This window comes from Oryctolagus cuniculus, chromosome 10 (assembly GCF_051225735.1).
Source record: "Oryctolagus cuniculus isolate XC-2025 breed Fujian yellow rabbit chromosome 10, ASM5122573v1, whole genome shotgun sequence".
In the NCBI taxonomy this organism is placed as follows: Eukaryota; Metazoa; Chordata; class Mammalia; order Lagomorpha; family Leporidae; genus Oryctolagus; species Oryctolagus cuniculus.
The window spans coordinates 258,989-270,410 of NC_142876.1; the positions used below are offsets into that span (position 1 = coordinate 258,989).

The following is an 11,422-nucleotide window of genomic DNA, read 5'->3' on the forward strand; positions in this document are numbered from 1 at the left end:
GCGGGCCGAGGTCGCAGGCGCTGAGCGAGGGACACGGAGGTGGACACCAGCGGGCGCCCGCCGGGGCCGAGGCGGCTCTGCTGACTGCGCTGTGTCTGAGTACTTGCCTGCACTGTGCCACGTCCATCAGGTGGGAATGGTCTGTGACGGTGCTGCAAGCCTGGAGCGCCCATGGACGCACAGCATGGTCCTGACGAGGGCGTTTCCTCGAGGCGAGCCGCCTGCCCGGGACCCATGGGAGGCCCCAGCAGCCCAGTGACAGCTCTGGACACGGGCAGTGTCCCCTGTGGACACGATGCAGGGCCCCTCGGAGGCTGTGGGCAGATGTGCTCCGCCCACATCCATCAGCTTATGGGCAAGATGAGCGCTTGAGAGGTGCTGGAGATTGACGGGGGGTCAGCCAGGGCCGTGCCCTCTGCCCGGCTGCCTGCCCCTTCTCTCCTCTCTCGCAGGTGGAGCCCTGTCCACCCCCTCCCCCCTGGAGCCTGCCAGTCTTAGCCTCATGGCTCTGGGCTCAGCTGCAGCCCACCTGTGCCCCCTGTATCTCAGGCTCGAGGCCCTGTTGTCCAGCCCCGGTTTCTGTTGGGCAGGAGGGGGCTCCTCCGGCTCAGTCCCTGTCCCTCCTGGCACCCCTGGAGGCATTGCTGGGGACACCTGCATTTCCAAGGGCCTGAGCGCCTGCCGCGGATGTCTGGGAAGTGGGCTGAGTGCAGCCATGACTGCCGCTGGCCCAGGTCTGTGTGGTGTGCAACTCACGGTGAGCGGAGTGGGCTGCTGCCTATCTCAGCTGACTAGAGAGAGGAGTAGTCTGCAGTTAAAACTAAATGGTTCTCGCCATTTTGTTGGTAATTCTTAGACAAACGGTGACACATCTTCCAAGCAGTGTGAGTGCCCCTGGCTCTGGACAAGTGTTTCGTGGGCACCTGGCATCGGGAGCCGCAGGCCAACCGCAGCAGGTGCTGGGTGTTGGGGGCCAGGGGCTGGCCACAGCGGCCACTGGCGTTGGAGTCCAGGGGCTGTCTGCAGTGGGTGCTGGGTGTTGGGGGCCAGGGGCTGGCCGCAGTGGGCGCTGGGCGTTGGAGCCCAGGGGCTGGCTGCAGTGGGCGCTGGGCGTTGGAGCCCAGGGGCTGGCCGCAGTGGGCGCTGGGCGTTGGAGTCCAGGGGCTGGCTGTAGGGAAGGAAGCAGAGCTGGGACTCCTGTGGGCTGTGCAGGCTCCCTGGGTGGACCGCAAGTGCAGGAGATGTGGGCAGCACAGGGCATGGCGGCCTCCTGGTTATAGGACAGTGCCCTTGGCACCGTGTACCTGGCGCCGGGGCTTGGCTCTGAGTGCCTCTCTCACGCACACCAGTTGCTCCAGGCAACACCAGCGGCCACAGATGATCTTCCGGCATAATCTGTGTTCTTTCACGTGGACTCCACAGTGAGTCTCACTGAACTACCAGCGAGCGCCTTTCTCCCGCGACGGGCCGGCCCACACGCCTCTGCACCCGCTGGTGCTGCCTGGGGCTCAGGGTCGTGGTGTGCAGGAAGAGGCCTGGGGAGCAGCCGGCAGCCCCTGGTGTGCCCATGTTGCCCAGGCCAGCACTGGGCCCCAGGCAGTGCCGCACCCCTGGCGTATCCCCCAGTACAGCTAGTGGCTGCTCTGGGTCTCTCTCTGGTGCAGAGGGACCCCGGGCCAGGGGCCCAGGCAGTGGAAGAGATTCTGCACTGAGTGGCTGCTGCCTGGACACAGCAGGGCCTCGGCCCTGGGCCTGGGGGCGCTCGCTGTTGGCCGCAGTGAGGCACCGGCTCTGGACTTGCCATCGGTAGCCGTGCTGCAGGCCAGGGGTCTGAAGTGGACCCTGGTGCACATTCTGAGCTTATCCAGGCCTGGTGGGAGGCCTCCCTGACCTGTGTGCACAGACACGAGCAGCTGCCCGCCCCAGCATCCGGTAGCTGCCCCGGAGGACAGCCTGGCTCTGGAGTCTGAAAGAGGCCACGCGCAGATGGCGACGGTGTCAACCCACGGCGAGTGCTCCAGCAGCGAGGCTTCTGAGTGAATCTCCAGCTTGAGCCCGCAGGATGGAGTCTTCCCCGTGTGAGGACTAGGGCGGGCCTCTGGCAGGTCAGGGCATGACACTGGGAGAAGAAAATGAAATTTGATTTGCATTAAACAGGCTTTTTTTAGACTTTTGTCTAAAAATGTGACCTTCCAAGCTGTTTGCTTTGTGCAGACGTGAGCCCTAACACACTGACTGTCGCTCCTGTGAGAAGGTATCTTGGAACCAGAGTTGGAATTTTAGGAATGGGGCATTCTTCAGAACAAACTTTATTTTTAAGCTGGTTTGGAATTTTTGCCTAATCAGGTCCACATGTGCTGGCGGCTGTTGAAAGGAGGGCGTCTGGGGCAGAGGCCGCGTCCCCGCCTCGGGGGACAGCGGGATAACGGACGCCGCACTCGTGCCGAGCTCCGGGTGCTGGGGCAGAGGGCGGTCAGGGTGCGGGCTGTGGCTCACCCGCTTTCCAGAGTTCGGTTCACGCCGCACCCCAGACCAGAGCTCCCCACCCGCCTCTGGCCCCCGCCGTGCTGTTCCCCCCGGCCTGGGTGGCCCTGCACACGTGTGCTCACCTGTGACACCATGCTCCCGGGCAGCTCCAGCAGGTCCCACCTCCGTGTTCCTGATGGAAGAGTCTGCGCTGATTCGTCGTGCTCAGGCCGCTGGGCCCACGGAGAGCTCTGATTCTCCCGCACCCCGAGGTCTGGCGAATTCCCTCGGAGGCACAGACAAACCACAGGAGCCTGAACCCAGGGCAGGGCCAGAGGGGTCCGAGTCGGTCAGGGTCTGGCCAGCACAGCAAGGGACAGAGGTTCGGGACCCTGGGTCGTAGTGTTTGCCGTTTCAGGGTTCCCAAAGAAGAGGCGGCCGTGGCACAGACAAGCTCAGGTCCACCCCCTGCGTCCACCGCGTCCTCTTCCCAGGGGCCTCGTGGCGGTCCCCCAGCGACTGGGTTGAAGCGTGAGTGACACCTCCACGGGCTCTCCAACTGCACGCGTTTTCCTGGTCTGCAAGGAGGCAGCTCCTGCGAGGGGAGGCCCGGGAGTGGGCGCCTGTGAGCCCACGCACTCTGCAGCCCGGGAGGCCGAGGGGAAGGAGGACAGGCCCCTACCTCAGGTCCCTGGGGTGGACAGGCGGCAGAAAACTGGAGACAGGAAACGCACTGTGCCCCGCCTGGCGAGCAGTGGTCTCCCAGAGTGGACAGCGGTGCCGCCGTGGCCAAACGCAGGCTGTGATATGACTGCTCTCGGCGGCCTCGCCTTGGGGGGAGGGGCAGGCGGGCATGGCCCCAGGCTCGGGCCCTGACGTTCATCTGGTGCAGCTGGAATATTTCACCGTAATTCAAACAGGTTGACCATCTTAATATTCAAAGTTGGTGTCTGACTCAGCGAGTTGTTCAAGGAAAAGTGTTGAAACCAAAATTGCAAGGCCCGAGGACTTGCAAACTGCCTCCTCTTGCTGCTTGCTTTCTGGGTGAAATTAATAGCATTTTGAACAACAAAACATGTTGTAGCTTCTGTAGTGTGCAGGTGAGGGCTGGTTTCTGACTTGGAGGCAAGATCGGCTCTAGCGAGCTGGCGGCCCCCACCTCCCTGGCCCTGCACAGGGTCCCTGGCCCTCCTGCCAGCCCTGCCTCCCTGGACTTTCGCTGCAGGGAGTTCGTGCTCGGGTTCAAGTCCCGGCTCTGGCTCCTGATTCCAGCTTCCCGCTCATGTGCACCCTGGGAGGCAGTGGTTGTGTGATTGGGTCCCTGCCGCCCACGTGTGGACCTGGATTGAGTTCCTGGCTCCCGCCTTTGGGCTAACTCAGCCCTGGCTCTGTGGGCATCTGGGGAGTAAGCCAGCAGATGGAAGCGCTCTCTTTCTCTGCCTCTTGAATAAATAAATAACTTTTTAAGAGCAATTTAAGATCTAATTCCAGAACTTTCCACAAGATGAGGATTGGCCCCATGCACAGTGGTCATTCAGCAGTGGGGCATCTGGAACCCCCAGTCAGGCTGCCCTGCCTCAGGCCTGGGTTTCATGTGGAACATGGCTGGGAGGAGAACCAGTGAGTGACAGGCGTGGTGCTGTGACCTCGGGCACGTGTCTGCTGCGTCCAGTGACAGGTGTGGTGCTGTGACCTCGGGCACGTGCCTGCTGTGTCCAGTGACAGGTGTGGTGCTGTGGCCGTGTGGCTGCTGTGTCCAGTGACAGGTGTGGTGCTGTGACCTCGGGCACGTGCCTGCTGTGTCCAGTGACAGGTGTGGTGCTGTGACCTCGGGCATGTGCCTGCTGTGTCCAGTGACAGGTGTGGTGCTGTGACCTCGGGCACGTGCCTGCTGTGTCCAGTGACAGGCGTGGTGCTGTGACCTCGGGCACGTGCCTGCTGTGTCCAGTGACAGGTGTGGTACTGTGGCCGTGTGGCTGCTGTGTCCAGTGACAGGTGTGGTGCTGTGACCTCGGGCACGTGCCTGCTGTGTCCAGTGACAGGAGTGGTACTGTGGCCGTGGCCATGTGCCTGCTGTGTCCAGTGACAGGTGTGGTGCTGTGACCTCGGGCATGTGCCTGCTGTGTCCAGTGACAGGTGTGGTACTGTGGCCGTGGCCATGTGCCTGCTGCGTCCAGTGACAGGCGTGGTACTGTGGCCGTGGCTGTGTTGCTGCTGTGTCCAGTGAAGAAACACGTGTGTTTACAGGCCCAGATGGTGTTAGCTCGCCAATTCCCAGCTTTATTAAATTAAAAATTGAAAAGCTGCACTTCATTTGTACAGTGCAGGCAGCCTATGAGGGGTTCAGATGAGGTCTTTGTCATCTTTGGGTCTTGTAGTCCATGAAGGCCTTACGCGCGGACGCTGGACGCTGGACGCAGGCTCAGGACAGCAGCTGTCGGTGTGTGAGCAGGCACAGGCACTACTGAGCGTTGCCAGTGCTGGTGCCATGAGGGCCCAGCAGCTCTGACCCCGAGGGTGGGCGTCCTGGCCCCAGCCCCAGCCAGGCTCTGGGTGCAGCCCCTGCCTCCTTGTCTCCTGGCCTCTCTGGCCACCCCGTTCTCGTCTTGGCGTTTGAGAGAGCCCTGTGCGTTCAGGGTGCCGGCTTCGTCAGCTCCAAGTCGGGGATGACGAGGCAGAAACACAGGGCTCCCGTGGAGTTGTCCTGGGGCTGTCTCTGCCTCTCTCCTGCTGCGTTGTCTGCGGGCTTGCAAGAGATCTACCTTCCACCTTCCTGGAAACAGAAGTCTCGTCTGTGCAGAGCGTAGTTTGTAAACTCGTAACTCCCCTCCTGCACCTCTCCACGCCACGCCCAGCCCACACGCCTGCCCTGTGCAGTGGGACAGCAGGAAACCCAGCATGAGGCTGGGCGGCTGGGAGTGCAGCCTGCAGGGCAGCAGGGACTGTGGCCCTGGAAGGAGCACCTGGTCACTAGACCTGAAGACGGGCCAGCTCTGCAGTCCCAGTCAGTGTGGGAAGGGGGTGGCTGCCCTTGCCACCCTCACCTGGGACCGGGCGTGGGGCCCCGAGGAGCTGGCCAGCACCACCCGCCCTGGGGAGGTCCTGCTCCCACCCCGGGTCTCAGGGCTTCCAGGTGACAAGCGCAGACCCCAGGCAGCTTTGTTGGGGGTGCCCTGTGGAAAACCATCAGGTGTTTTTGTTGTTACTTTTTACATAAGGAAGCCCCTTTCAGGAACAGGACGGGGAACTCCCAGGGTCTCCCATCAGCTTCTACCTCTCCCATCACAGGGGCACCTGCTCCTGCTGGCTGAGAAGAGCCTCGGGTCCTAGGTCCTAGGCCACCTCCCGCATTCCCAAAGGAGCTGCCACTTGGCCTGCACCTTCTGCCCGAGAGCCATCCGATATTAATCCCCTCGGCCACCAGGGAGCAAGCCCGTGCCTCTCCCAACTCCACTGTACCCGCCCCCTCACCTGAAACATCTCACAGCCCTCTCAGCCCACCTCAGTGTGCTGACCTCAGCATCCAACACTTCCCGTGTGTTTGTGACAAAGTGTTGAACGGCTCTTGTAATGGACTGGAAGATGGCCTTCCTCACCCTGGCCCCGTGCTGACTCGGGACAGGGACCACATCCCCCACACGGCCCAGGAAGCACCTGCTGCGTCTGGTGGTGCTGGCCCAGGGTGGAGACCTGTTTCCAAAACACAAGCACGGCCCACCTGCCCCGTGTCCAGATGTGGACGCGGAGAATGGGCTGGATTGGGGCAGCCAGGCGGACACTGCAGCTGCCACCTTCTGAAGTCCTTCCCAATGCTGCTGTTTCCGTGTGGCCCGAGTGAGTGTGCCTCGGCTGTCAGTCCCTGAGCAGGTGTGTGGGGAGGGACAGGCTCCAGGCTGTCTCCGGGGTGGGGGGGTTTTGCCTGCACCGCCCTTTCCAGAGCTGTCAGCCTGGGCTCACCGTCCCAGAAGTCACAGTGGGGCTCCCAAAATGACCGAGGCCTGGGTTCAGGCTGGTCGCCCGGGTTCAGGGCTCCTGTGTGCTGTCAGGAGGTAGGGGTCAGGGGACATTTTACACCTTCGGGGGAAACTGGCCCAGGGAGGCCTCGCTGCCCTCTCCTGTCCACCGACACGGCCTGAGGCTTAATTTTTATTCATCTGTGGTCTTCGGTCTTTTGCAGCCACATAAATGAGGACTGTTGACGTGGGGCTGCCTCATGGGTGCCCTGGCCACGCTTTCATGGGTGAAGCAGAGGAATTGGCCCCATACGTGCAGCTGACACCCTGGACCCATAGTCCAGTGTCCAGGAGGGGGCTCGTGGGGCCCCCTACATCAAAGGCAAAAGAGGTGTAATCTAAAAGTGAAATAAGTTCACAAATGTTTTTAATGACATTAATTTGAAAGGCAGAGAGGAAGAGACAAGGAGGTTGCATCTGCTGGTTCACTCCCCAGATGGCCCAACGGCCAGCGCTGGCCTGGAGCCCAGAGCCCTGTCTGTGTCTCCCGCGTGGAGGGCAGGAGCCCTCGCACTTGGTCGTCCGCGGCCGCTGAACGCCGGCCTCACAGGCAGAGGCTGCGGCTGCACCAGCAGATGTGTTTCTGCCGTGAGAAGATGCTCCAAGCACCACCTGTGTGCTCCCCCCGCCCCTCAGCCTTTGGGAAGCTGACTTGGGCGATGCAGGTTTGATTCTGCAGAGCCCCTTTAGGGTGAGGCGGTGCACCCCCGGCGGCCGGGCAGAGCCGACGGCCGTTCCTGCCGGGCACTCACCCTCCGTGCCGTGACCTGCGAGCCCCATGTGTGACTGCTCGCCCAGGAAGGAACAGGAAACGTCTTTACGAGTGATTGATTTAGAGCCCCTGTCTGTGTGAGAAAGAAAGGACAAGAGGTCCATTGCCAGGCTCCCGTGGGGGGCGGAGCTGTGAGCCCGCAGGCCCCGCCTCCCGGCCCTGGAAGCTGCTCAGGTGTGCACCCCCCTGGGCCTGACCCTCGACCTCTGTAGCTGCCAGGCACTTCCCTTTGGGGTCCGTTTGCAGGCTCCACAGTAGCTTTGAACTTGGCCTCTGTGCCTGCCCGGTGAGTGCTGTCCGAGCCTGGGTCACGGTTGGTCAGCTTGCCGGGCGCGGGGGACCGGGCTCCGGAGCCCGTGAGGTCCAGCACAGACGCGGGTGCTGGGGAGGCGGGCGGGAGCGCGTCTGCTGCCCTTCGGCCTCTCACCGCCCCTCTCCTGTTTCAGAGGAGGCGGAGCACGACAGCTTCGGGCCCGGCTCGCTGCCCAGGAAGAAGAAGGTGCTGGTGTCGCTGCGGGACGAGGGCCGGCGGCGGGCGCAGCTGCGCATCGGCTCGCCCCACGACTTCCGCCCGGTGTCCTCCGTCATCGACGTGGACATCCTGCCCGAGACGCACCGCAGGGTGCGGCTGTACAGGCACGGCTGCGAGAAGCCGCTGGGCTTCTACATCCGGGACGGGGCCAGCGTGCGCGTGACGCCGCACGGGCTGGAGAAGGTTCCGGGCATCTTCATCTCCCGCATGGTGCCCGGGGGCCTCGCCGAGAGCACGGGGCTGCTGGCCGTGAACGACGAGGTGCTGGAGGTGAACGGCATCGAGGTGGCCGGGAAGACGCTGGACCAGGTCACGGACATGATGATCGCCAACAGCCACAACCTCATCGTCACCGTCAAGCCCGCCAACCAGAGGAACAACGTCGTCCGCGGCAGCCGAGCGTCCGGCAGCTCCGGCCAGTCCTCGGACAGCGCCACCGGCCACCACGGCCTGCCGGCCGCCCACGTCCTGCAGAACTTCCACCCCGACGAGATGGAGAGCGACGAGGAGGCCGACATCGTCATCGAGGGCGCCCTGGAGCCCCCGCACCGCAAGACGCAGGGCCCGCCCGCGGGCAGCCTGTCCCGGGCCAACGGCACCAGCCTGGCGCACCGGCTGCACCGGGACCTGGCCCTGAGCGGCTCCGGACGAGAGAGCATCCACAAACTGCTCAGCTCCCTGAAGGTGGACCCCCGCCACAGCCTGGCCTTCCCCCAGGGCGGGGTGGAGGAGCATGGGCCCGCCGTCACCCTCTAGGCCCAGCTGACCACACCGGACTGACATGCCCAGGAGAAACGTTTTTAACTTCTTATGCCAATTTTAAAGAAGAAGAATTGTATACTTCACACCTTCCTACTCTATTTCAACACTATTTTTATAGCATTTCCCTACAGAACTTACCACAAACACGCGTGTACACACACACACACGCCAGCCGGGTGCAGCTCTGGCATCTTTGCCAAGGGACTGAGGAGGTCGATGCAGAGTTCCTTTTTTAAGATGAAGCTTTAAAATTACTTTTTTAAGATGGTCAAATCCATGTTTCCAACTTCACTGGTACAGAGACCCCCGGTGGTGGGCGGTGCGGCACGGCCTGTCCCGGTGCTCCCACCAGCTGCAGGCGTCGGGGTGGCCGAGGGGCAGCTGGCACCAGGGACGGCGTTTCAGAGAAGGAACGCGGCCTCGCCTGGCACGGGGGCGAGTCGCCCACTGTCCCAGTGCGAGGAGGGCCCGGGGCTGCCCTCGGGGAGAAGCGTGGACGGTGTCCAGAAGGCTGTGCGCACAGCGGCGGTCGGTGGGAGCTCCTGTTCTTTCACTGTTAACAGGTCACCTGGGACTTTATTTTTAACAAATATTAAATTTATTGTCACTTCTCTTCGACCTTACATTTACATACTAAGTGATTTTAAACATTCCTGTTTGATCAAATTAAGTTTTTTACAGTGTTTTCTGTTTGGATAAATGTCAGGGAGAAAGTTACTTTTATACTTTGAGAACTAACCTTTGACCAAATAAATCTTTGCTATAAATACAGGTAAAAATATTTTTGTAGGTCACTGGGCCAGCTCTGCCTGTGGCTGTGCCCTGTGGCGCAGTGCCACCTGCTGGTCAGTGGCAGGACTATCCTGGTTTCGTGCCACAGGGAACTGAACCTGTCCTGGGCCTCTGGGAAGCTGTCTCGGGCAGAGTAGCTTTGCTGTCACCATGGTCTCTGCACAGGTGTCTGATGTGGTCTGAGCGCGCAGGGAAGACCAGAGCTGCCCCTGCAGGTCTCAGCGAGGACCCCCAGCCCCCTGCTTGGGCTCTGAGTGGTGCAGGACCCCTGTGGCGGCCGGCAGGCGGGGCTTTCGCCAGCATGAGTTCCCATCCTTAGCTGAGGGGCTGCAGGTTCTGGACGCCTGACAGGGACCTGGGACACAGCTGCTCCTTCCAATGTGAATCATTTTTTAAAGAAACAAAGAGGCTCACCCTGACGTCCACGTGCTGCTGGCCAGGATTTTAGTTTCGAGCTGCTGGGAGCACCTCGAGTGTATTTTTCTACCCAAGTCTGTGTTTCTCCCATTATCTTTTTTCTTTTAAAAAAAACTGTGTTTTGTTTTATATGTCAGAATAAAACCTCTTCTGCTTCTGCGTTGATAACTGCATTCCTGATGTACGTCAGTGTGCTCTCCATAAAGGAAGCATGAGACCCCCAGAGCACAACTCGGCCGGTGTCCGTCCCGGTGCCTGGGGGAAGGCGCTCCTTACACAGCCGGTCAGGGGTTCACATCCAACACTGGGCGCCCCCTGGCTGGGCATCCGGTGAGGCCGGGCGGGGAAGCCGGGAAGTGGAGAGAGGCTGGCGCAGCGATGAGAGCCTCCCTCCAGGGCCGTCCCCAGCCAGGCCCGGCACCCAGGCCCTGGAGGCGGAGGAGTCTCCTGCTCTGACAACAGCCGCCTGCACCCCCCAAGCAACCACCGCGGCGACCAGCCTGGGTCACGGCATGCTTACCCATTACTGCGTTACTGCAGACTTTTTCTTTTTCTTTTTTGACAGGCAGAGTTAGAGAGAGAGAGAGAAAAAGGTCTTCCTTCCATTGGTTCACCCCACAAGTGGCTGCTACGGCTGGTGCGTTGCAGCCAGCGCGCTGCGCCAATCCGAAGCCAGGAGCCAGGTGCTTCTCCTGGTCTCCCATGCAGGTGCAGGGCCCAAGCACTTGGGCCATCCTCCACTGCCTTCCCGGGCCACAGCAGAGAGCTGGACTGGAAGAGGGGCAACCGGGACAGAATCCGGCACCCCGACCCAGACTAGAACCCAGTGTGCCGGTGCCGCAGGCGGAGGATTAGCCTAGTGAGCCGCGGCGCCGGCCTACTGCAGGCCCTTGCACGTGAGAAGATGGATGGCAGACCACAGCACAGGGCTTCTTTAAGTCCTTTTGAGAAAATGAAGTTCTAAATGTGCCCGGTCCGTCTAACGCCCCATCACCAAATGGACGCACACCACATAGTATGGACGCAGTGCCGGCAGCCAGTGCCAAGGTCCCCGAGGAAATGCGCTGGCCGGAGCTCCAGGGTCCGTCACCTCATCTCATCCTCAGCAAGTAGCTGGCCACTCGCCCCATGCAGCCCACAGGTCTAGCACTACTGCCAGGCACGTGTGACACATGTGACAGTGTGACATGCACACACACATGTGAGCAGAGGCCACACACACCTGCTGCCAGACCCAGAAGCAGCTGGGCCCTATGCAGGCAGCGAGGGGTATTGAGACTCGTGTTCAAAACACGGCAAGTGTATCTGGAAAATGCTAGGGCCTCCCCCAGCCAGACATCAGGGACATCACATTACAGAGAGGGACATCACATCTCTCGGAGGATCAGGGTCAGGATCACACTGTCACAGCCAGACCAGAGAGGGACATCACATCTCTCAGAGGGTCAGGGTCAGGGTCACAGCCACACATCCAGACCAGAGAGGGACATCACATCTCTCGGAGGGTCAGGGTCAGGGTCACAGCCACACAGCCAGACCAGAGAGGGACATCACATCTCTCGGAGGATCAGGGTCAGGATCACACTGTCACAGCCAGACCAGAGAGGGACATCACATCTCTCGGAGGATCAGGGTCAGGATCACACTGTCACAGCCAGACCAGAGAGG

The 11,422-nt window shown here is 61.3% G+C and overlaps 1 protein-coding gene across 1 annotated transcript in view; it reads left to right on the forward strand.

The window, feature by feature from the left end:
• The window catches only part of PARD6G (par-6 family cell polarity regulator gamma), an 80,651-nt gene extending 70,729 nt beyond the window's left edge, over nucleotides 1-9,922 (forward strand). The window contains exon 3 of the mRNA XM_070050042.2: nucleotides 7,698-9,922. Within this exon, the coding sequence (XP_069906143.1) occupies nucleotides 7,698-8,539 (842 nt within the window). The 3' untranslated portion in view covers nucleotides 8,540-9,922. The remainder of the gene's footprint in view (nucleotides 1-7,697) is intronic.
• Nucleotides 9,923-11,422: the final 1,500 nt, after the last annotated feature.